Below are 23,456 nucleotides of genomic sequence, written 5' to 3' on the forward strand. Positions count from 1 at the left end.
TTAATTCTAACATACACTCAGTGAGCACTTTATTAGGTATTTATTGGACTTATTTTTTTAGACTTATTAAGTCTCCTGCTGCTGTAGCCTATCCACTTCAAGATTTTACGTGTTTGTGTTCAGAGATGCTCTTCTGCATTCCACTGTTGCGATGCTTGGTTATTTACATTACTGTCACATCCTGTCAGCTTCGACCAGTCTGGACCTTCTCCTCGGACCTCTCTCATTAACAACTGCAGAACTGCTGCTCACTGGATGTTTTTTGTTTTTCACACCATTCTCTGCAAACCCTAGAGACTATTGTGCATGAAAATCCCCCAAGATCAACAGTTTCTGAAATACTCAAACCACCCTGTCTGGCACCAAAATTCCACGGTAAAAGTCACTTAGATCACATTTCTTCCCTGTTCTTATATTTGGTCTGAAAAACAGCTAAACCTGTTGACCATGTCTGCATGCTTTTATGCATTTACTTGCTGCCACAACATTGGATGATTAAATATTTGCATTAACAAGCGGTGTACAGGTCTACCTAATAAAGTGATCACTGAGTATGCCTTATGAAGGAAACATAAACATTGGCCATATTGAATATACATCACATTTGTTTTAATATGTTAGAGTTGTTATAGTTTTGGTTTCTCTTCATGAATTTACAGAACTCAAGACTACAGAAAAGTTTAATTTGGTTATAATGCCATCATGTCCTGCCAAGGCTGTGACTAATTGGCCATGTGTGGTATCACACTGGAGATGGCAGCCTGGGTGTGATACTGTGCACTTATTTATACCATGTACTGATTTCCATTGTTTGTTTTTTTTATTTCCTCACTCTGGCTTGCCTTTGTCTTGACTGTTACACAATGAGCAACTGATTAACCAAACCAAATTTCTTGCATGCCTAAAAAACATACTTAACCAATAAAGTCTGATTCTGAATCAGACTGTCTGCTGGAGGTAGAGGGTGAGGAAGAGGATGCGGTCTGCAGTAAGGATGGCAACACCCATGCAGATTGGCCTCAGTTCCTCAGTCTCTTTTTAAAAAATCTCACCTAAAGGTTTTTGACAGGTTTTTTTGTCGGGGGTGAGAGTGCATTTCCCTCTGGTGGGGGAAACCCGAACTACACCCTTGTACACTCCTGCCTGTGATTTGGAGAAACAGAAAGGAAAATTTGAGAATTTATTAACATTTCCGAAAACGGAACGTAGTGAAATTTTAATGCACATTTCATGTCATGAACCTATGAAATGGGACGGCAAGTGGTTCAAAGGCTATTGCTATTATCAAACCTTTCTATCATGCAACCATGTGGGGGCACCTTGTGTATATAAACACTTTGAATTATTTCATTTTTCGCCTTTTAAAGTAATATTATATCTGTGTCGGTATGTCTTCTGTAGCATTTGCACAACATCTAAAATTACCTGGCTGAACGCTGCCGATTTACAGCATTGGTAGAATTTCAACGGATATCTTCAGCCTTGTATTCATATTTACACTCACGTGGGCAATTTAGCTACATTAAAGCGACAGGCAATTGTAAACCTCAAATCTGTGTGAAAACGTCAGAGATCAGTGGGGTCCTCGTCGAGCCGTGGAACATGTGTAGTGTGCGCCCGGCATTGCATCAGACGGCATGGCAATTACGTCAAATCACCCAGCTTAGCGGCAACGAGGGAAGTTTCATGTGGGTTTTGTATTCATTGCACTAAACTGACGTCTATTAAATTAGCAGCGAAAAGGTGAGCCAGTTTACTTCTTTTGGATTGTTACAGCTTTGACCAACATGAACCTGGTATAGCAAGCAGAAACTCGTTTTGAAGGGAAATTATTCTTAACTGACAAATTACGAGGGACATAAACTTGGTCAGTTGCTGCGTTTACTGCGACGAGCTAGCTAATGTTAGCGGTCTTGCTCGCATATTTGTCTACTAGCCTAGCTAGCTGTAGGTAGATTTAGGGAATTATAGTTTTGACAGATTTGGATATGCATAAGGTTAGGAAGCTAGGAACTAGAAGTTAATATTAGATATGTAACTTATTCTATATGTACTTATTCCAACGTTAGCCAGGTGTAGATTTGCTTGCTATCTAACGGTAGCTAGCTAACGTTAACTGTCCATTCATTTTATCTGCAAGCAGCAGCAGCAGCCAGCCAGCCAGCAAGCAAGCGTGTTTAATAAGAAACTGACACGTATGTTAGCTAATTAACCATACGATTTGACAGTGTTAACGGTGTTGTTGCGTTTGCATGCTAACGTTACTGCTAAAAAGCTAACTTAGTTGGAGCTAGTTAGAGCTCCTCTATAGTTAATTTTGTCTAATTTTGGTATGCTCGCCTGTATGCACAAATCGACAGCCTTTTTGTAAACGTCAACTAACTGGCTAACTACTATAGCTATTTATTAGCTATAGTTAGTTAGATTGCTACTTGGTAACTATTATTAATATATCGGAACGGCTAACAGTTGGCTTGTTAAATATGTATCTTGCCTAGCTAGCTATTAGATTTTCTTTCATCAAGTTTAACTTGGCGAGGTAACTTAGCCAAGTCATTTGGAAAACCTTCTTCCTTCCTTTTTCATCTAAGCTATGGAAGCAAAAGCCTGCTATAATGTAAATGCTAGCTGATGTAAATTAAATGTAGTTAATCGTAGCTGCACTTTATTATTTCATTGATCTAACGTGGGCATATATTGTTTGCATATATTTCAGACGTTAATACAAATTGGCTGCATGTAATTTTGGTTTGCCATCATTTTGGCAGAGTTGATGCGTCACTGACTGAGGCAATCAGAAGGCAATAGCGAAGTAGCTCTAGCATAACATTCAGCTTTCACTTTTGGCAGTGTGTTGCTACGAAGGTGGAGACAGCATTTCACTTTGAATTTTGGGATAACTTTTGCAGTCCCAAAACGAAGGATCATGATCAAAAAACAACATCGAACAGGTGACGCTTTGTCTCCCATCAGAGTTGCCTTGCCAACAGCGCCTTAACTCCCTGAAATGAGTCCGTGACATAAAAGCGAGTAGATACGATCCGTTCATATCTACTGGACGCTGAAAAGATCCGGCACCTTCATGTAGATCAGGACCTGAACTGGTCTCCACTGAAGGCACACTGCCACCGTCTTGGTGTGGACTAATCTTTCCCTCTCATCCCCCCTTTACCCCCCCCTCCTCTCTCCCCCAGTGATGGACACGCTGTACGTCTCCCCGCACCCAGATGACCTCAGGAGTCTCCTGGCCCTCATTGCCGCTGAATATTGCCCCTCCCCTCCGCGCATCGTCACAGGGGACCCTCCGGCGCCCCTTGCCCAATCCCGTCCCGCCTTGACCCTTGCTAACAGTGATGTCGTGCTCACTGGACCCTGTGCGGTGGGCTGGTTCCTGTCCTCTGGGCTGAAGAAGGGGAAGAGGGATGCCAAGGAGGAGAGCCAGCTCTGGCAGTGGATAAATTTTGCGGAGAATGAGCTGATTCCGATCGCCTGTGCGGTGGTGTTCCCTTTACTGGGAGTCACTGGGGTGGACAAACAGGTATGTGCACTTGTTACTTTTACTGGTCACACTTTACAATAAGGTTCATGAGTTGGCATGAACTTTCCTCTAGGGTCCTCATCACCCTTGTTCCTGTGTTCGATTTGCACTTCATTGTACAGTCTGGTAAATGCCCATAAAGTAATTTAACTAATGTAGTTGTTAACGTGAATTAATGAGGGACAAGTACATTAATTAAGAATCTAACATTAACATTCCATTAGTTAATGCGTTTGTTAACAACTAACCTATTTGTTACATGAATATTTCTACATTAGCAAACCATCGGAGGAACTTATAATTAGTTACTGTAACCATTGACAAATACATTAACTGACTTTTTCATTCCAGTATGAATCGGAAATAACTTATGTGATTAGCATGAGTGAATGATGTGTAAATACATTAACACAGCTGTACTGATTAACTTCTCAGCAGTAGTTGGTTAACAACTACATTAATTCATGCCAAGTCATGGAACCTTATTGTAAAATTTTCCCCTTTTTACTTTCTCTTTCTCTCTCTACCAAAATGTTCTGAACAGTCTGAAACCATTTGAAATGAGTTGTCAGGAATGAATTGCTTGGGTGCCAAACTGACATTGCAGTGCAGTGCAACTTTGGTTCAGTTTACAGGCGTTGTGGGTAACGCATCTTCCGTTGAATACACACAATTACACTATTATTTCCCAGGTCTTCATTGTGCTCGTGTTGTGGAAATGCTAGCCTGTACTAAGTTGGCCTCCCCTCTCCTCCCTGGTTCTCGTAGCTCCAGTACAGTTCCCGGGGGGAGCTGAAGCGGGTCCTCGGTATCCTGGACAAGACCCTGCAGCCCAGAACCTACCTGGTCGGGGAGAGCATCTCATTGGCTGACATCGCTGTTTCCATGGCTGTACTGCTGCCTTTTAAATATGTGAGTCCTCTGCCCCTCCCCCTATGAGCCTAACCTGGCTACTCCCTCACTCAACCTCATTCTTGTGCAGTGTTGTGTTTCGGTTTGAGCAATAAGAGAGGTATGATGGGTGTTGGTTAGAGTATTTATTTTGTTTGTTTTTTATTCTGTTCATTCTGAACATCGTTCGTTCTGCAGGTTGGTATTATTAAATTAAAGGCAAATGCCCATTTAGATTTTAATGTCCTGTTATTTTAAGTTCTAACAAAAAAAAAAAGAAGGTAACCTTTAGGTTTATTTTATCTGCGAGTTGCCCTTTTATCTAATTGGTTGTGTCTGTGGTATTTGCAGAATTGTGTTGATCGTATTGACCTTTAAAACTCTATTTTTGTGATCTCTCTTCATCCTCTAGGCCTTGGAACCCTCTGACAGAAAGGCCCTGACTAATGTGACTAGGTGGTTCCTCACCTGCATCAACCAGCCAAAGTTCCAGAAGGTTCTGGGCAAAATCGCACTGTGTGAGAAAATGGTTCCAGTATCACCCAAGGCCAGTTCCACTCCCGCTGCCAATTCAACCAGTGCCCCAGCTGCTGAAGGTAAGGTTGTGTGTGTGTGTGTGTGTGTGTGTGTGTGTGTGTGTGTGTGTGTGTGTGTGTGTGTGTGTGTGTGTGTGTGTGTGTGTGTGTGTGTGTGTGTGTGTGTTAGTCTTATTGTTTGATCATGAAAGGTGTCCACTACCATCGATAGGAGAAAGCAGCATAGGAGCATTTCCTTTAGTAAAGAATAAGTGAGTTCAGTGGGGGCATTTCGAACAGTCCCTTCTTGTCGGCCAAGTTCATTTCAGCCCCTGTGCATATGAAAGTAGATTATCCAAATACATGCTAAAGCAGACGTGCCTATGGCCGCATGATCTGCACCCTGCGTTACTTTGAGGCTAATTTAACGTTCCTTAGGGCCGCCCAAGACGGAAGCCCAGCTGAAGAAGGAGGCCAAGAAGAGGGAGAAGCTGGAGAAGTTCCAGCAGAAGAAAGAGCTGGAACAGAAGAAGAAGCAGCAGCCGCAGTCTGAGGTGAGATACTGAGGGAGGGGCTCTGCTCCTCTGAGGGGGGAGAGGGGGCTCTGCTTCTCTGAGGGGGGAACAAATATTTGTTCCCGTCTCAGATATGCAAGTTCTTCCCTAAGGGTTCAAAAACTCCAATGATTTATCGGATGCCAGCTCATAAAACACAGAAGTTTTTTTTTTTTTTTTTTTTTTTTGCTCAAGTTGTCAGAGTCAATGGTTTACTGTAAAATACCCAAATGTACATGCTCCAAAAAGCCCCTGATTTGCTAAGACCCTATGGGACTGATGGGTGATTGGTGGCTGTGTAAGCGCGGCTTCGTGGCGATTGGCTGCTGTGTAAGCTCGGCTTCATGGTCAACATGGTGATTGGCTGCTCTGTAAACGCGGCTTCATGGCGATTGGCTCTGAGCTTGGCTTCATGTGTCCTCCCTCCCTGTTCTCCTGCAGAAGAAGAGTAAACCAGAGAAGAAGGAACTGGGCGTGATCACGTACAACGTTCCCACTCCTCCCGGGGAGAAGAAAGGTGAGCGAGTGACTGGAGACTATTTACCCTCCTCTCCTTTCCTCTCCTCTCCTCTTCCTGTTTGAGATGTTTTCAGAACCATTTTCAGAATTGAAACAGACAGAAACTTTTCCTTTGCTTTTAAAACGGCCATTTAAAAGTTTTATTGTAGTTTTAGGTTTAAACAAATAAAATAAAATAAAAGCACCCTTTTGGTGTTCCTTTGCCCCCTCACATATGTGTGTGTTCGCGTGCACACACACGCCCGCACCTGCACATGTGCAAACGTGTCATGCATACGTTCCAGTTCACACTGTGTGAAAACATGCATGTACTTTGGAGCATACATGACTGTTGATGTGTGTGCACACACGTTTTGAATTATGCACACATTTTGTGCATGTGTGTGCATGCTTGTGTGGGCGCGTGTGCATTCCCTCCCTAGTGTCTCAGACATGTGTGTGTGTGTGTGTGTGTGTGTGTGTGTGTGTGTGTGTGTGTGTGTGTACCATACCAACCCTTCCCTCTCTGTGTCTCAGACGTGCTGAGCCCCCTGCCGGATGCATACAGTCCCCAGTATGTGGAGGCTGCCTGGTACCCCTGGTGGGAGAAGCAGGGCTTCTTCAAGCCTGAGTATGGGGTGAGAATCACAGTTAATTTGTCTCAAAAAAAGAAATTAATTTGGAGGAATTCGTAGCCCTGGAAACTTACTTTCTTTTTTGTGATTCACCACATTTTTTACATTTTAACCTTGTCCAGTAATTTAATCTGATGCACTTTTTTCGACAAACATATAAGCTTTCAATATGTTAAGGTGATTTTATCTGAAGATGTTTAATTTAGATCTCTAATGTGGTTCGTGACTGCGGTGTTTTTCCTTTAGACACGGTTGGGCATTGATTTGAGCGCAGGCTGTTCCAGGGGTTTAGAAAGGGTAGCGAGACTCTTCCTCATTGATGATGACGGTAGAGGTTCTCATCTCTGGCTCTGTGTTCCAGCGGAAGAGTGTCAGCGAACCAAATCCCCGCGGAAAGTTCATGATGTGTATCCCTCCGCCCAATGTGACTGGATCTCTCCACCTGGGCCACGCCCTCACCAACGCCATCCAGGACTGCCTCACTCGATGGTAACGCCCTCGCCTCATCCTCCCTCTCCCTGATGGTTTCTCTCTCTCTCTCTCTCTCTCTCTCTCTCTCTCTCATTTTTACATTTACATTTTAGTCATTTGGCAGACGCTTTTAATCCAAAGCGACTTACAAGTGCATAGGTTCTACCATAAGTCAACGCATCACATCCAGAAACTAGCAAAATACACATGAAATGCTGTTCTAAACATAGTTGTCATCATAAGTGCATAAGGGTTAGACAAGGATAGGGATATCAAGGATAGGGATATCAGAAAGGAGGGGCAGGGGAAATCAGGAGGGGGGACTAAGGTAGAGTTTGAAAAGGTGGGTTTTGAGTCTGCGTCAAAATAGGGGGAGGGATTCTGCTGTTCTGACAGTGGTAGGCAAGTCTCTCTCTCTCTCTCTCTCTCTCTCTCTCTGAGTCTCCATATAATCAGGACATCTGTAAATATGCAGTATATCAGGACTGCCCCATCCTGTACCTGGAGTTCCTGTAGGTGTTCATTCCAACCCTAACAACCCACATCTCATTCAACAGCGTGTGTGTCAAATTGGGGTTGAATGAAAACTGAAAGGACGGTTGATTTCCCAGAACAGGGTTGGGCAGCCCTGCAGTATTTGTTCTGTGTTAAGGCATTTCGTAGTTTCTGTTATGGTGTCCTGGTTACTGGTTACTATGTAGGCAGACGCGTCAGAAGCATTATAGATAATGCAGTTGTTTGTTTTAATGTCTGTATTCATTTATGATGTTCGTGTTGACTGCCTGTCGGGGGGGGGAGGGATTATATCCTGTGACACTATGTAGACTCTACAGAGTCGTTTTGTTTTGTTGTGAGGGTTTTTAGTTTTGTAGTCCATTGAAGTGTGACATCCGTGGCAGAGTCCTCCTCCTCCTGATGTCATTGGACCCACTGTGCTATTAGTCCTTCATGCAGTGATGTCATCACAGTCCTTATTGCAGTGATCTCACTCGTGCTGTAGACCCTGTTGATGTGATGTCATGAGACTGCATATTGCAGCTGTGGCCCCAGTTGATGTGATGTCATCAGCGCGGTAGCCCCAGTTGATGTGATGTCACGAGACTGCATATTGCAGCTGTGGCCCCAGTTGATGTGATGTCATCAGCGCGGTAGCCCCAGTTGATGTGATGTCACGAGACTGCATATTGCAGCTGTGGCTCCAGTTGATGTGATGTCATCAGCGCGGTAGCCCCAGTTGATGTGATGTCACGAGACTGCATATTGCAGCTGTGGCCCCAGTTGATGTGATGTCATCAGCGCGGTAGCCCCAGTTGACGTGATGTCACCCTGTCCGAGCGGTGGCGCCCTCCTCTGACGGTTTCCCGCGCGGCAGGCACAGAATGCGCGGCGAGACGACGCTGTGGAACCCGGGCTGCGACCACGCCGGCATCGCCACGCAGGTGGTGGTGGAGAAGAAGCTGAAGAGGGAGCGCGGCCTGAGCCGGCACGACCTGGGGCGCGAGGCCTTCTTGGAGGAGGTGTGGAAGTGGAAGAACGAGTGAGTGCCGGCGGAGGGAGGGAGGGAGGGAGGGAGGCGTGCGGAGGGGACGGGTCAGAGGAGCTCACTCTGGTTCCCGCCCTCGTCTGTCTGCAGGAAGGGCGACCGGATTTATCACCAGCTGAGAAGGCTGGGATCTTCTCTGGACTGGGACAGGGCCTGCTTCACCATGGACGATGTGAGTGCTCCCTCTTTACATTTACATTTACATTTACAATTACAATTACAATTACAATTACAATTACATTTACATTTACATTTACATTTGAGTCATTTGGCAGACGCTTCCAATCCAAAGCGACTTACAAGTGCATAGGTTCTTCCACAGGTTAGAGCATCAAATCCATAACTCGTAAAATACGCACGAAGTGCTGTCAGAAGGGGGGGGGGGGATCAGGAGAGAGGACTAAGGTATAGTTTTAAAAGGTGTGTCTGCGTCGAAATATGGGGAGGGATTCTACTGTCCTGTCCTAACGATAACCGTGTTGATCAGCGAGAGTCTGCAGCAGCTCTCTCCTGTGATACTCTGTGGGCCGTGTGGTGGAAAAAAAAGCCCATGGGCTCATGGGAAAATGTCCTGGAGGAGAGCCCGTGCCTCAGCTGCAGTGCTCCTGTGCTGTGGGTTAGGGTTTGGGTTTGGGTTTGGGTTTGGGTTTGGGTGTGGGTGTATAAAGCCCTAACGCTCATTGACGAGTGGAAAATGGAAGCAGTTGTTTTTTTCCTCTGCCCTTCCTGTGAGCGACAGTACTGTGAGTGTGTTCGTGAGAAACGGCGTGTCGTACGTTCAGAGCTCACCTCTGCCCTCTCTGCGGACAGAAACTGTCCTACGCCGTGCAGGAGGCCTTCATCCGCTTCCACGACGAGGGGGTGATCTACAGGAGCAAGAGGCTGGTCAACTGGTCCTGCTCCCTCAACTCGGCCATCTCCGACATAGAGGTGAGACACGGGGAGCTTCTCCAGCTCTGGAGCATTAAACGGGGCCCAGACCTACCGCTGGGTCCTGAAGCGCAGTACCCCTGGGGCACGGGCAGTGGTGTGAGCCTGGGGTGATTTCCGTAGCATGCAAACGTAAACCAGTTGTCACTATTCCTCAAAGTAAACGTGCAAGTGAGTCTGCTGTAATGGTGGTACTGGTGACAGTGTTGTGATGGTGAGCTGTGTGTTACAGGTGGATAAGAGAGAGCTCACTGGCAGGACTCTGCTGCCCGTCCCTGGATACAAGGAGAAAGTGGAGTTTGGGGTTCTGGTCTCTTTCTCCTACAAGATCGATGGAACGGGTGAGAGGAATGGAAAAGGAGCCCCTTGCCTTCTCTCTCTCTCTTTAAAAAAGACAGCGTGGTCTAGCTTGTGTCAGAAATATGAGATCTGGGGGCTGGTGGATGGCTCATCCTGTTAAGCCCCTGTTCCTGTGCACGGATGACCTGGACTGTCAGAGCAGCCCCACGTAGTGATATACAGTTGGCTGTAGCTTTACCAAGAGATGTTTCATTGGCCATGGTGAACGGTGAACCCCTCTGTCGCCCAATAGTGACCCCTGCTGGTCGATTGAGTCCTTGCTCGGCTGCATAATAACTGTGAGGATTGTTTGTCTACAGCAGGGGTGCACAACAAGGGCCGATCCGTTTCAGGATTTCGTGCCGACTTCTTGTCTTAATGACGATTGACTCAATCGTATCTTATCTGACATGTGTATGAGTACCGGCTACAGCTGCAGGCTGCCTGCGTATCCTAATGACTTTACTGTGCTCAAGTACAGGCTTGAACCAGGGTAATTTATAGAGCTGTCAGCAAATGGAAAAACCAGGCAATTGGTTGGAACAAAAACCAGTACGCAGATCCGCCCCGGAGGACCGGAGTTGTGCAGCTCCGGTCTACAGCATCACCTCTCTCTTTCTCACAGACGAAGAGGTGGTGGTGGCCACTACCCGTATAGAGACCATGCTGGGAGACACTGCGGTGGCCGTGCACCCCTCTGACCCCCGATACCAGGTCTGTCTCACCCCCCCCTCCCCGCTCCGCCTGCCTCAGCGTATCCACGGGAACCCCCGCCCTGTTTCTCACCCTCCTCCCCCTCTCCCTCCCTCAGCATCTGAAAGGGAAGTGGGTCATCCATCCGTTCTGCGAGCGCAAGCTACCCATCATCCTGGACGAGTTTGTGGACATGAACTTCGGGACGGGTAAGGAGTACGGAGCGTCCCATTGGAGGAGCACCCATTGGAGGAGCATTCGCTCCTGAAAAATTGATGTGTGCTAACTGGTAAAATAATGAAAAGGTTGAACCTCCACTGATTTGAGATGCGTAGGTGTGCTCCTGAACATGTACTGCTTGGAATAAATATTAGCGTGGGGTCTTGGTGTGTTGGTACTGAAGGCCTTCCTCCTCCTCCTCTTCCTCAGGTGCCGTGAAGATCACTCCTGCTCACGATCACAACGATTACGGGGTGGGAGAGAGGCACAGTCTGGAGTTTGTCAACATCCTGGACGAGAACGGCTTCCTCATCAACGTGCCCCCTCCCTTCCTGGTGTGTTTACGTCTCCTCCTATTGACTGGGCTTGTCCCATAGGCCCAGCAGCCCTGTGTGGCCTTGGCCTTCTCTCGTTGCCATGGCGATCCACTCTAGGGTCAGTCCTGGTTTCACACTGGGGTGACATTGGCTCAGGCGGTAAGAGCAGTCGGAGGGTTGCCGGTTTGATTCTGCCCTGGGCCTGTCAGTGTCCCTGAGCAAGACACGTAACCCCCAAAATACTCCTGACGAGCTGGTTGGTGCCTTGCATGGCCGTTATTGTTTGAGTGTGTATGAATGGGTGAATGAGAAGCATTCATTTTACAGCGCTTTGGGTAAAGGCGCTATATAAATGCCAACCATTTACTATTTACACTGCCTTCATAAACTGGTCATAGATTGGTCTCTACGCTTCATTTTACGGACAGTTACTACTAATACTGTTAGTATTTACTGGGTAAAGACACAGCTACCTATATAATTATTAAGTTACTGTTTTGGTACAGTATGTACTTTGAAACCGAGACAGTAAGGACCATGAAACAAACTTAAGTACTATTAAAATGTGTTTTACAGTCCATTTCATAGTACTTACCGCTGACATCAAAAGAGCTATTTTTATAATTACACATAAGTACCTGGTAAAGTATAATACTAGGTCATTAACAGCCTATGAAATGCAACCCTACCAACCGAGCCTTCTCCGTGTAATTCTCAGAGTACGCTATGCTAAGCTAAGCTACGCTGCGTGTGTTGTATTAAATGCGCTTCTGTCTCTCTCTCAGGGAATGAGGCGGTTTGATGCCCGAAAGGCAGTTCTGCAGGCCCTGAAGGACAGAGGACAGTTTAAGGAGACTAAGGACAACCCCATGGTGGTACCTGTGTGCAGGTGAGACCAGCACACCTGGGTCATCACAGCTTCCAAGTAGGGGTGTGAACGGTTAACCGAAACCAAGTTGGGGGGGTGTGATGGTTCCAAGTTCCTGATGCCAGTTATGACTGACTTCATGACTGCAAATGTGAACAATCTCTTATTTAGCCATTAAGTTTAAAATGTGACCGTATGCAAAGCTCATTGTTTATATGTTAATTAAGGAGAGCACATATGCAGACATCATCTCTTCATATACTGCTTTATAGATCAACTTTTAAACAGAAAATGTACTTTTGTTCTTCCTCTTTCTATTCTTTAATATATTCCCAAGCGTATAATATTGGCTTGGGGACAAAAGTACCAAACAACAGTTGCAATAGCTAAATAAATGGCCTCATTCTGTTGTTCACAATTCATTTAAATATTTAAAAAGTGCTTTGCTAGTTCTTCTCCAAGATGGCCTACATTCTCAGCATAAACAGGCCTCCAGTGTGTTTCTATAGATAGATGTGGTATAATATCTGTCCTGAACTCTAAGGGTGTTAGATGTGATGATGCATAATTTCAGTGTGAGGGGAAAAAGTTAGCATGGAAAAAACGTTGCGGAGGTGTTAGCTTGTTGTGCTGGCTTGCTTCTATACTTGTGATATATAAGACGGGGTTACGCCTCGGTGTGTCTAAAATAGCTGGTGTTAACGACGTGTTTACTGTGACAAGGCTTGAATTAAAGAGTGAAAATTGGGTGAAATCAGACGAGTCTTGACGGTGGGGGAAATGTAATTTTCCGCCCCTGGCTTGAAAGGTTTTCTCATGTTCCTCTCTGAGCCTGACTTTATGTTGTACAGATTATTCTTTATATATGACAGAGCACGCTGTAGCATTTCGGTGTAGTGTTTTGCGCAGTACAAGTGCAATACTGCAGCTCAGTAGTTCTGCTGCTAATACAACATTGTAGCTTGGCACATTACGGCTGCAAATGCAATTTTGTAGCTCAGCAACGCTTTAGGCCTGGTACATACTCAGCGCAAAGGAACACCAATGCCAACGCAGAATCGGGACACAAGCAAGCTCTTTGCTTACATTCTGTATGTGCATTGACCAGCTTCTTTTAGCCCTCTGAGGTTACATACTGCTAATCCAGGGTGGCGGCCTAGGCTATTCTGTAAAGCAGTTTACATCGGAAATGATTACTTCTTCGTTTGTAGTTTCAAACGGCACCCCTTTTGCATCATGTTACAAAATTTGGACTGCACAGGAACGTGAGAAATGCCCCTTGCTTTGCTGCACATGTTCCTTGCGTAGAGTATGGGCTTTAGGCTACAAATACAGTTCCGTAGCTTAGCACAGTTGCACTACACAACCCTGTAGCCTAGCACAGCTTTAGCTTAGCACAGTTAGGCAACAAATATAACATTGTAGCTCAGCACAGCTAGGCTATTGTAGCAGGGCTAAGTGCTAATCCTCAGTGAGCCTGCTGTAGTAACGTGTGTGCGTGTGCGTGTGCGTGCGTGTGCGTGCGTGTGCGTGCGTGTGCGTGTGTGTGCGCTTGTGTGCGCTTGTGTGCACGTGCGTGTGTGTGCCTGCAGTCGCTCTAAGGACATCGTGGAGCCCCTGTTGAAGCCCCAGTGGTACGTGGACTGCTCAGAGATGGGCAAGCAGGCGGCCGACGTCGTCAGGGAGGGCCGGCTCAAGATCATCCCCGACCACCATCTTAAGACCTGGTTCAACTGGATGGACAACATCAGGTGTTTCTTCCATCTGCCTCTGAATTCTCATTCACATTCACACGTACAGGAGCATTTCTGTGGCTGTCAGCGTTTCGATGACGTCATGAACGCCTCCGCCCAACAAAGAACAAATGCACACGATCCACCAAAAACAGAATTTCAGCAAGTGAAATAAACCAATCAGTTCACTGGGAGTGGATCTTATAAGAAAAACACAGGGCTTGCACCTCTCTGGCTTGTTTCTTCAGCCACTGAATGAATTGGCCAGATGCTCAGTCTTACTTCTGTGCAGCACAATTTAAAAACAATTTGCCACACAGCACTTCACAATCAGCTCGAGTGACGAGAGTAATTTTCAGATCAAAGATGAGCAGCGTGATTCAAGTGGAGTATTGAACAAAAGGCTAAAATAGGAGCTTTTTGAGTCTTGATTTCAAGACACAGGCAGTGTATAATTCTTACACATCTTCAGAAGTTTTTTTTTTTTTTTTTTTTCTATCTCCATCCTTCCCTTCATTGACTCTTTCCACCTGGGCGGAGTCACAGAGTTTTAACCCCTCCCTCTCGCAGGTATTGGTGTTAACCCCTCCCTGTCTCGCAGGGATTGGTGCATCTCTCGTCAGCTGTGGTGGGGTCACAGGATCCCAGCGTACTTCGTCACTGTCGATGACCCGTCCGTCAAACCTGGGGAGGTGAGAACAGTCTGTGTCTGTGTCTGTGTGTCTGTGTCACACTGCAATGTGGTGATTACCCCCCTTTTCAGTAAGTAGGTTTTTATATCATCAATATCATCAATTATGTTACATTAGTTATTTAGCTGACGCTTTTATCCAAAGCAACTCACAGTTGAGGTAGGCTCCAGGCTGCCCCCTGCCCCAGTGTGCAAATATTGCACCCAGCTTCCGTCAATAGTCTTGTTTTTATGTATGTTTCTTATTATTTTTAACCCTAATGTGCAGTAAGAAATATGTACGTTCTTCTGCAGTGTATTAATCTGCTCAATAGCCTGTGTACGGTTAGCTCTCAGTCTGTTCCAGTGTGCAGTAAATGTGCTGCATCCACCCCTCTGGTCCCTGCATTGAGCTCCTCTGTCTGTCCGTCTGTCCGTCTGTCCGTCTGTCCGTCTGTCCGTCTGTCCGTCTGTGCGTCTGTCCGTGCGGCGCTCACCCTCTGCCAGGACATGGACGGCCACTACTGGGTGAGTGGCAGGAGCGAGGAGGAGGCCAGAGAGAGGGCGGCCAAGCGCTTCAACGTCCCTGCCCAAAAGATCTCCCTGAGACAGGGTGAGAGTTCCACCACCCCGCCCGCCCCCCCCCCCTCCCCTCTTCAGCCTCCAGCTGGAGCTGCGCCAGAATGAGCCCTGTTATTAGCCGCGCTGCCATTAGCAACGGCCTCGTGGTCCTGCCCACGCCCGTGTCCCGTCTCACGTGTGTTTCTGTGCGTTCCCTCTGTGCTTGTTTCCCAGACGAGGACGTGCTGGACACCTGGTTCTCCTCCGGCATCTTCCCCTTCTCCATTTTTGGCTGGCCCCACCAGGTACGCTTCCAGACACTTTGATTAATGCTCTTCAGCGCCAACGCTGCGGGTAATTAGCATAAAGCGCCGGGGCTGGGCTGGGTTCTGTTTATTTAATTTGATCCTCTCAGTGCAGCGCCTGAGTGGAAATGGCAGGCGGCCACGATAATACCTGCCCTTAATTTTCTTTGAATGGCTGTTTGATTTGGCAGATGCGTGAAGTGCATATATAGAGATGTTGAAGTGAAAATCCGTGCGCGGTGAGCGTTGTGAATATGACCGGTGTTCCCCTCGGGCCAGAACGAGGACCTGCAGGTGTTCTACCCCGGGACATTGCTGGAGACGGGGCACGACATCCTGTTCTTCTGGGTCGCCCGCATGGTGATGATGGGCCTCAAGCTGACCGGGAAGCTGCCCTTCAAAGAGGTGAGGGAACAGACCGTCAGCAGCACCTAGCCAGGAGGGTGTGGGCTCTAATCCCACTGCTCTTTTGTGAGGCCGCTGTGGGATTAGAAACCTCTGGCTGCTAACGCTTCTTTGCAGTTGAAAAGACCACGGCCGATGAAATAAGACGTGTCCTCTGGTTAAGGTGTCACTCATTGAAGTGTAAATATAGCGAGAATGTAGAATGTTTTAGAAATTACAAATCCACTTATCCGCTGGTAATCCTCCGTAAAAAACGCTTTTGTTGGGAATATGCTATATCTGAAATACCCCTGTAGGTGGCAGTGTTGCTGTGCGCTGGGGTTTTGTTAATGTGAGGAGACGCTGTGACAATGCACTAGAGCGTGCTCTCTGCAGTCCTGGCTGTTCTCGGGCTGTGTTAACCACGCGTGTGCGTGTTTGTGTGCTCAGGTGTACCTGTGTCAACCCTGCGGTGTGTGTGTATATATTCTCAGGTGTATGTGTGTTAACCGCGAGTGTGTGTGTTTGTGTTCTCAGGTGTACCTGTGTTAACCCTGCGGTGTGTATGCATATATTCTCAGGTGTACCCGTGTTAACCCTGAGGTGTGTGTGTGTGTGTGTGTGTGTGTGTGTGTGTGTGTGTGTGTGTGTGTGTGTGTGTGTGTGTGTGTATGTTTGTGTTCGTGTTCTCAGGTTTACCTGTGTTAACCCTGCAGTGTGTGTTTGTGTTCTCAGGTGTACCTGTGTTAACCCTGCGGTGTGTATGTATGTATGTGTATGTGTATGTGTGTGTGTGTGTGTGTGTGTGTGTGTGTGTGTGTGTGTGTGTGCGCGTGTATATATATATATATATATATATATATTCTCAGGTGTACCGGTGTTAACCCTGCGCTGTGTGTGTGTATTCTCAGGTGTACCGGTGTTAACCCTGCGCTGTGTGTGTGTGTATTCTCAGGTGTACCGGTGTTAACCCTGCGCTGTGTGTGTGTATTCTCAGGTGTACCTGCACGCTGTGGTGCGAGACGCTCACGGGAGGAAGATGAGCAAGTCCCTGGGTAACGTGATCGACCCGCTGGACGTCATCATGGGCATATCTCTGGAGGTATGGTACCACCCCCCCCCCACCGTGGAGAAAGCGGCCTTTCTCACAGTGATTTGTGCATTGCTTTTTGGGGCTTCAGGCCTGATTTTCCCCCAATTCTCCTTCTGTGAAGTATATTTGACCATTCTCTGGTGAAAACACTATACAATATTCAGATTGATGTAATAATTGTGTGTGTGTGTGTGTGTGTTCAGGGTCTGCACGCCCAGCTGGTGGAAAGTAACCTGGATCCGCTGGAGGTTGAGAAGGCCAAGCAGGGACAGGTAGAGTACCTGTGTGGAACTCCTCTCTGAGAACACTCCGGTGCAACTGCAGTATAACTAATGTGTGTGTGTGTGTGTGTGTGTGTGTGTGTGTGTGTGTGTGTCTGTCTGTGTGTCTGTGTGTCTGTGTCTATGTGTCTGTGTGTGTGTGGGTGTGTGTGTCTGTGTGTGCGTGCGTGCGCTCTGCAGAAGTCTGATTACCCCAACGGGATCCCCGAATGTGGAACAGATGCTCTCAGGTTCGCACTCTGTGCCTACACCAGCCAAGGTATGTATGCCAATTAATTACCTTCTCCTTTTCATACTTCCTCTGTGTGTGTGTGTGTGTGTGTGTGTGTGTGTGTGTGTGTGTGTGTGTGTGTGTGTGTCTCACACTGCATACACAAGTCAAAGTACTGTAAATCTGTCTTACTGTCACCCCATCTCATTCTGTCCTGAGCACTAACACAATTCAGTGTAATGCATGCGTGTCTGTCTGTCTATCTCTCTCTCTGTCTCTGTCTTTTCTTTCCTGGTCTCTCTCTCTGTCATGCTGTGCATTCACTGTGCACAGCGCAGTCTCTCTGTTTGAGGCATTGTGTGTGCAGAGCGCAGTCTCACTGTTTGAGGTATTGTGTGTGCAGAGCGCAGTCTCACTGTTTGAGGTATTGTGCCATACAGAGCGTTGTCTCTCTGGGGCACTGTGCTGTATAGAGCACAGTCTCTCTGGGGCACTGTGCTGTATAGAGCACAGTCTCTCTGGGGCACTGTGCTGTATAGAGCACAGTCTCTCTGGGGCACTGTGCTGTATAGAGCACAGTCTCTCTGGGGCACTGTGCTGTACAGAGCGTAGTCTCTCTGGGGCACTGTGTGTGCAGAGCGTAGTCTCTCTGGGGCACTGTGTGTGCAGAGCGTAGTCTCTCTGGGGCACTGTGTGTGCAGAGCGTAGTCTCTCTGGGGCACTGGGCCGTTGCTCTGCTGTGTCCGGTGTCTCAGACGGCCCTGTGCTCCTCAGGCCGGGACATTAACCTGGACGTGAACCGCATCCTGGGGTACAGGCACTTCTGCAACAAGCTGTGGAACGCCGTCAAGTTCGCCATGCGGGCGCTGGGGGAGGGCTTCGTGCCCCGGGACAAGGCGCAGGTGAGCTCCCTGCCTCCCGTCAGGGCGGGGGCAGCGAAGGCCGAAACTCCGGCCCCGGGTCCGTGTCGCTGGCGTGTTCAGAGCGTGTGGTAGCCGTGTTCCCTGTGCTCCTGCAGCTGTCGGGCGAGGAGAGCGTGACGGACAGGTGGGTCCTGTCCAGGCTGTGCGCGGCGGTCGCGTCCTGCGGCTCCGGGTTCCAGGCCTACGACTTCCCCGGCATCACCACCGCCATCTACAACTTCTGGCTCTACGAGCTGTGCGACGTCTACCTGGTAACCCTCTGCCTCCGGCCGCCATGCCCCGCGCGTCCACAGGGGGCAGTGTCGAGGTTCCCCCGGCCTCTCCCATGCTAATGACATCTCCTCCTCCTGTCGCTGTGTATAAGTGCACCGGGCGGTCACCGCTAGATTAAAGTCCGTCTGCAGGTCAGGTTTAGCAGTACTGTCTCTCACATTCAGATTGAAAAATGGCAGACTCCCACTGCACGTATATGGAATGGAACAAAGTGTCTTAGTACTGGGGGGCAAAGGCCAAATGATGATAATTGTAATAAATCACAACTCTGTTCGTCTGATTTAAGTCACTGATTGGGTAAAGAGTCCACACACTTGGTGTAAATTGGCTGAAGATTGAGAGGAAAACGACAAAAGCACTTGTAGATAGAGGACTGGAGTTCGACACCCCTGTAATAAATGAAGCTTTAGGAAATTATAATAAGTGAAATTGTGAAAAGAAAATGTGACCGTGTTGCCAAAACGATATGAGGATCAACACATTAACATGCGGTAATGCCTCCCTCCTCTCTCCTTCTCCCTCTACCTCTCCCTCCCTCTCTCCCTCTCCTTCTCCCTCCCTATCCCTCTGTCCATCTCTCTCCTTCTCTCTCTCTTTCCTTCTCTCCCCCCCTCCACCCCCTCTCCCTCCCTCCACCCCCTCTCCCTCTCCCTCCACCCCCTCTCCCTCTCCCTCCACCCCCTCTCCCTCTCCCTCTCCCTCCACCCCCTCTCCCTCTCCCTCTCCCTCCACCTCTTTCACCCCCTCTCTCCACCTCTTTCCCCCCCTCCACCTCTTTCCCCCCCTCTCTCCTCCCCTCTCTCCTCTGACTCTCTCTCCCCCTTTCTCAGGAGTGTCTGAAGCCTGTGCTGAGCAGGGCGGACAGCGATGGGGGGAGAGAGGCGGAGGTCTGCAGACAAACTCTGTACACCTGTCTGGAGGTGGGGCTCCGCCTCCTATCTCCCATCATGCCGTTCGTCTCTGAGGAGCTCTTCCAGCGGCTGCCCCGGCGCCAGCCAGAGAGAGACCTGCCCAGCATCTCCACCTCCTCCTACCCAGAGTCTGCTGAGGTGAGAGAGGGAGAGAAGGGGGTGTAGCTCTTATCTACATGGTTTCCGTGTTTGGAATTCTGTTGAATACCATGGTAAAAACGTGAAATAATTTCAATAACAAATGCCATCGGCTGTAGCCATCGACGGAGTTCCTTGCTGTCCTCCTCATATTTTACCATTGGGCTCTCGTTCACTTAGACGTCTAACACGATCTATGTGGATGCAGGATATAAGGGAGGAGGGAGAGAGTAAGGGAGGGGAGGAGAGGAGAGGAGGAGTGTACAAAGGTCATTCAGGTGAGGGGGACACAAAGGGAAAGTGGTGTAGAGACATTCAGAGTGACTGTCAGGGTGAGGGGGGTATGGGGGGTGGGAAGGTCATTCAGGTGAGAGCGAGAGAGAGAGCGAGAGAGAGCGAGCGAGAGAGAGAGAGCGAGAGAGAGCGAGAGAGAGCGAGAGAGAGCGAGAGAGCGAGAGAGAGCGAGAGCGAGCGAGAGAGAGCGAGAGAGAGCGAGAGCGAGCGAGAGAGAGCGAGCGAGCGAGAGAGAGAGAGAGAGAGCGAGAGAGAGCGAGCGAGAGAGAGCGAGAGAGAGAGAGCGAGAGAGAGAGAGAGAGCGAGAGAGAGAGAGCGAGAGAGAGCGCGAGAGCTATGAGGGGTATGGGACAGGTTCAATGTATGCAACTCTTGCCTACTCCTTTCACAGCATAATGCTCTGCACTTAGCATTGCAAATGATTGTTCTGCTGCATTGCAGTGTTCAGCGTTTTTTTACGTTTGTGACCTATGCTAAAGGCTAACGCTAAAGCTGGTGCCTGAGCATCACTTCCTCTCCCTTCGTTCTGAAAGTGTGCCGTGGTGTCTGCTTTCAGTTCTGCTGGAACAGCGAGGAGGTGGACCGGCAGATGGAGTTTGTGATGACTGTGGTGAGGACCATCCGGTCCCTGAGGGCTGACTACAACCTGACCAAGACCCGCGCCGACTGTGAGTTCCCTGACACAACTACGCAGTACTGTACTACAACCAGACCTACACAGTACTGTACTACAACCAGACCTACACAATACTGTAATACATCCTGACGTACACAATACTGTACTACAACCAGACCTACACAGTACTGTACTACAACCTGCCCTACACAATACTGTACTACAACCAGACCTACACAATACTGTACTACAACCAGACCTACACAATACTGTACTACAACCTGCCCTACACAGTACTGTACTACAACCTGCCCTACACAATACTGTACTACAACCAGACCTACACAATACTGTACTACAACCAGACCTACACAATACAGTACTACAGCCAGACCTACACAGTACTGTACTACAACCTGCCCTACACAATACTGTACTACAACCAGACCTACACAATACTGTACTACAACCTGCCCTACGCAGTACAGTACTACAGCCAGACCTACACAGTACTGTACTACAACCTGCCCTACACAATACTGTACTACAACCTGCCCTACACAATACTGTACTACAACCTGCCCTACACAGTACTGTACTACAACCTGCCCTACACAATACTGTACTACAACCAGACCTACACAATACTGTACTACAACCAGACCTACACAGTACTGTACTACAACCAGACCTACACAGTACTGTAATACATCCTGACCTACACAATACTGTACTACAACCTGACCTACACAATACTGTACTACAACCAGACCTACACAGTACTGTACTACAACCAGACCTACACAGTACTGTATTTCAACCTGCCCTATACAATACTGTACTACAACCAGACCTACACAATACTGTACTACAACCTGCCCTACACAATACTGTACTACAACCAGACCTACACAGTACTGTACTACAACCTGACCTACACAATACTGTACTACAACCAGACCTACACAATACTGTACTACAACCAGACCTACACAATACTGTACTACAACCAGACCTACACAATACTGTAATACATCCTGCCCTACACAATACTGTACTACAACCAGACCTGTGTAGTTGTGCTATACCTTACCCAGACACCGTGTGTCTGTTTAAACATCATTATACAACATCGGCATTTTTTTTTTTACACGGGCCCGCAATCACAGTGCAATGCTAGACCACAGCATGCACCGCTACCCAATCCAACAACACGGTGACGCGCAGACCCCACAGCCCCCGCGGCTGACCTCCAGTAACCGCGCCGGCGCGCCCTCCCCTCCCCTCCCGCCCCCAGGCTACCTGCAGTGCATCGACGGCGACACGGCCGCGGCGGTGCGGACGCACAGCCTGCAGATCCAGACGCTGTCGTACTCGCAGTCCGTCCACGCCGTGAGCGCGGCGGGGGACGCCGGCGGGGCCGTCCCGGAGGGCTGCGCGGTCGCCATCGCCTCTGACAGGTGCACCGTGCACCTGCTGCTCAAGGTGAGGGCCGCCGTGAGGGGCCAAACCCCCCCGGGGGGGTCTAATGGGTCAGCTGCCAGGGCTGTCACTGTCACGGCACGCGTCCTTTACTGTTCCAGCTGCCCTTCCGGAACGTGCCGTGCCTTCTCTTTCCCTCTCTTTAGGAGAGAGTTCCCTTCTCTATAAGTAAGCCTGTCATCTCTTTAGGAAAGTGTTCCTTTCTCCATAAGTACGCCAGTCCTCTCTCTTTAGGAAAGAGTTCCCTTCTCCATAAGTAAGCCTGTCATCTCTTCAGGAAAGAGTTCCTTTCTCCTTAAGCAAGCCTGTCCTCTCTCTTTAGGAGAGTTCCTTTCTCCATTAGTAAGCCTGTCCTCTCTCTTTAGGAAAGAGTTCCCTTCTCCATTAGTAAGCCTGTCATCTCTTTAGGAAAGAGTTCCTTCCTCCGTAAGCAAGCCTGTCATCTCTTTAGGAAAGAGTTCCCTTCTCTATAAGCAAGCCTGTCCTCTCTTTAGAAAAGAGTTCCCTTCTCTGTAAGCAAGCCTGTCCTCTCTTTAGGAAAGAGTTAGCCTGTCCTCTCTTTAGGAAAGAGTTCCTTTCTCTGTAGGTGAAGCTCTCCTGTCCGACTCTCCCCCTTTCTCTTCCCCCTCTCAGGGTCTCATCGACACGGAGAAAGAGCTGGCCAAGCTCGCCGCCAAGAAGGGTGATCTGGAGCGACAGATGGAGAAGCTGAATGAGAAAATGGAGAAGAGCGACTACAAGGAGAAGGTGCCGGCGAAGGTGCAGGAGCAGGACGCTGAGAAGGTGAGTGGTGTGTGGGGGGGGTGCTTGTCACACGGTCAGGCTGGTTTTATTTTTGGGTTTAGGAGGGTTACACAACCGGCGGCACGGATGGTGCAGTGGGTAGCACTGCCGCCTCACAGCAAGGAGGTCCTGGGTTCGAATCCCCGTCGGCCGGGGCCTCTCTGTGCGGAGTTTGCATGTTCTCCCCGTGTCTGCGTGGGTTTCCTCCGGGTACTCCGGTTTCCTCCCACAGTCCAAAGACATGCAGGTTAGGCTGATTGGAGAGTCTAAATTGCCTGTAGATGTGAGTGTGTGAGTGAATGGTGTGTATGCCCTGCGATGGACTGGCGACCTGTCCAGGGTGTATTCCTGCCTTTCGCCCAATGTATGCTGGGATAGGCTCCAGCCCCCCCTGCGACCCTGTTCAGGATAAGCGGGTTAAGATAATGGATGGATGGATGGATGGGTTACACAACCCTTCCATTCCTTTGTGCAATTATAATGAGTTTGTCCGGTCTCTATAAACATGGACCTGGCCTCTGACTGTGTCCTGTTCTTCCTCCACAGCTACGCCAGAGCCAGACAGAACTGCAGAAGGTGAAGGAAGCCATCGCCAACTTCCAGAAAATGATGTAATCTCCCGATTTTTACTCGCTGCTCATCCCGGTCCCGAGGTTTTAAATCCCCCTGCTTTTCACAATTGTACGACTTTACCTCCCGTGTTGGTCCCGTTCTGATGTATGGAATGTCACTTTCTTATCGATTACTTGAGGGAAAAAAAACTAATAAAATATTAATATCTCTTTAC

At 48.4% G+C, this 23,456-nt stretch overlaps 1 protein-coding gene across 2 annotated transcripts; it reads left to right on the plus strand.

Moving 5' to 3' along the window:
* Positions 1 to 1,563: 1,563 nt before the first annotated feature.
* vars1 (valyl-tRNA synthetase 1) lies at positions 1,564 to 23,455 on the plus strand. Of its 2 annotated transcripts, XM_061256511.1 has the most exons (31): positions 1,564 to 1,743; positions 3,195 to 3,538; positions 4,307 to 4,450; positions 4,842 to 5,025; positions 5,383 to 5,498; positions 5,940 to 6,015; positions 6,534 to 6,634; positions 6,993 to 7,120; positions 8,475 to 8,639; positions 8,736 to 8,817; positions 9,456 to 9,575; positions 9,808 to 9,916; positions 10,540 to 10,628; positions 10,726 to 10,816; positions 11,037 to 11,161; positions 11,929 to 12,032; positions 13,604 to 13,762; positions 14,346 to 14,436; positions 14,922 to 15,027; positions 15,210 to 15,280; positions 15,560 to 15,685; positions 16,662 to 16,766; positions 16,961 to 17,029; positions 17,219 to 17,297; positions 18,024 to 18,151; positions 18,268 to 18,423; positions 19,276 to 19,494; positions 20,345 to 20,456; positions 21,702 to 21,889; positions 22,520 to 22,669; positions 23,216 to 23,455. In XM_061256511.1, exons 2-31 carry the CDS (start codon positions 3,197 to 3,199, stop codon positions 23,282 to 23,284), a joined length of 3,804 nt encoding a protein of 1,267 aa, XP_061112495.1. In that variant the 5' UTR covers positions 1,564 to 1,743; positions 3,195 to 3,196; the 3' UTR covers positions 23,285 to 23,455. The 2 variants fall into 2 exon arrangements, with proteins under 2 accessions (XP_061112495.1, XP_061112502.1); XM_061256518.1 differs by lacking the exons at positions 1,564 to 1,743; positions 3,195 to 3,538; positions 4,307 to 4,450 and adding an exon at positions 4,517 to 4,627.
* Position 23,456: the final 1 nt, after the last annotated feature.

This window comes from Conger conger, chromosome 1 (genome assembly GCF_963514075.1).
Source record: "Conger conger chromosome 1, fConCon1.1, whole genome shotgun sequence".
Lineage (NCBI taxonomy): Eukaryota > Metazoa > Chordata > Actinopteri > Anguilliformes > Congridae > Conger > Conger conger.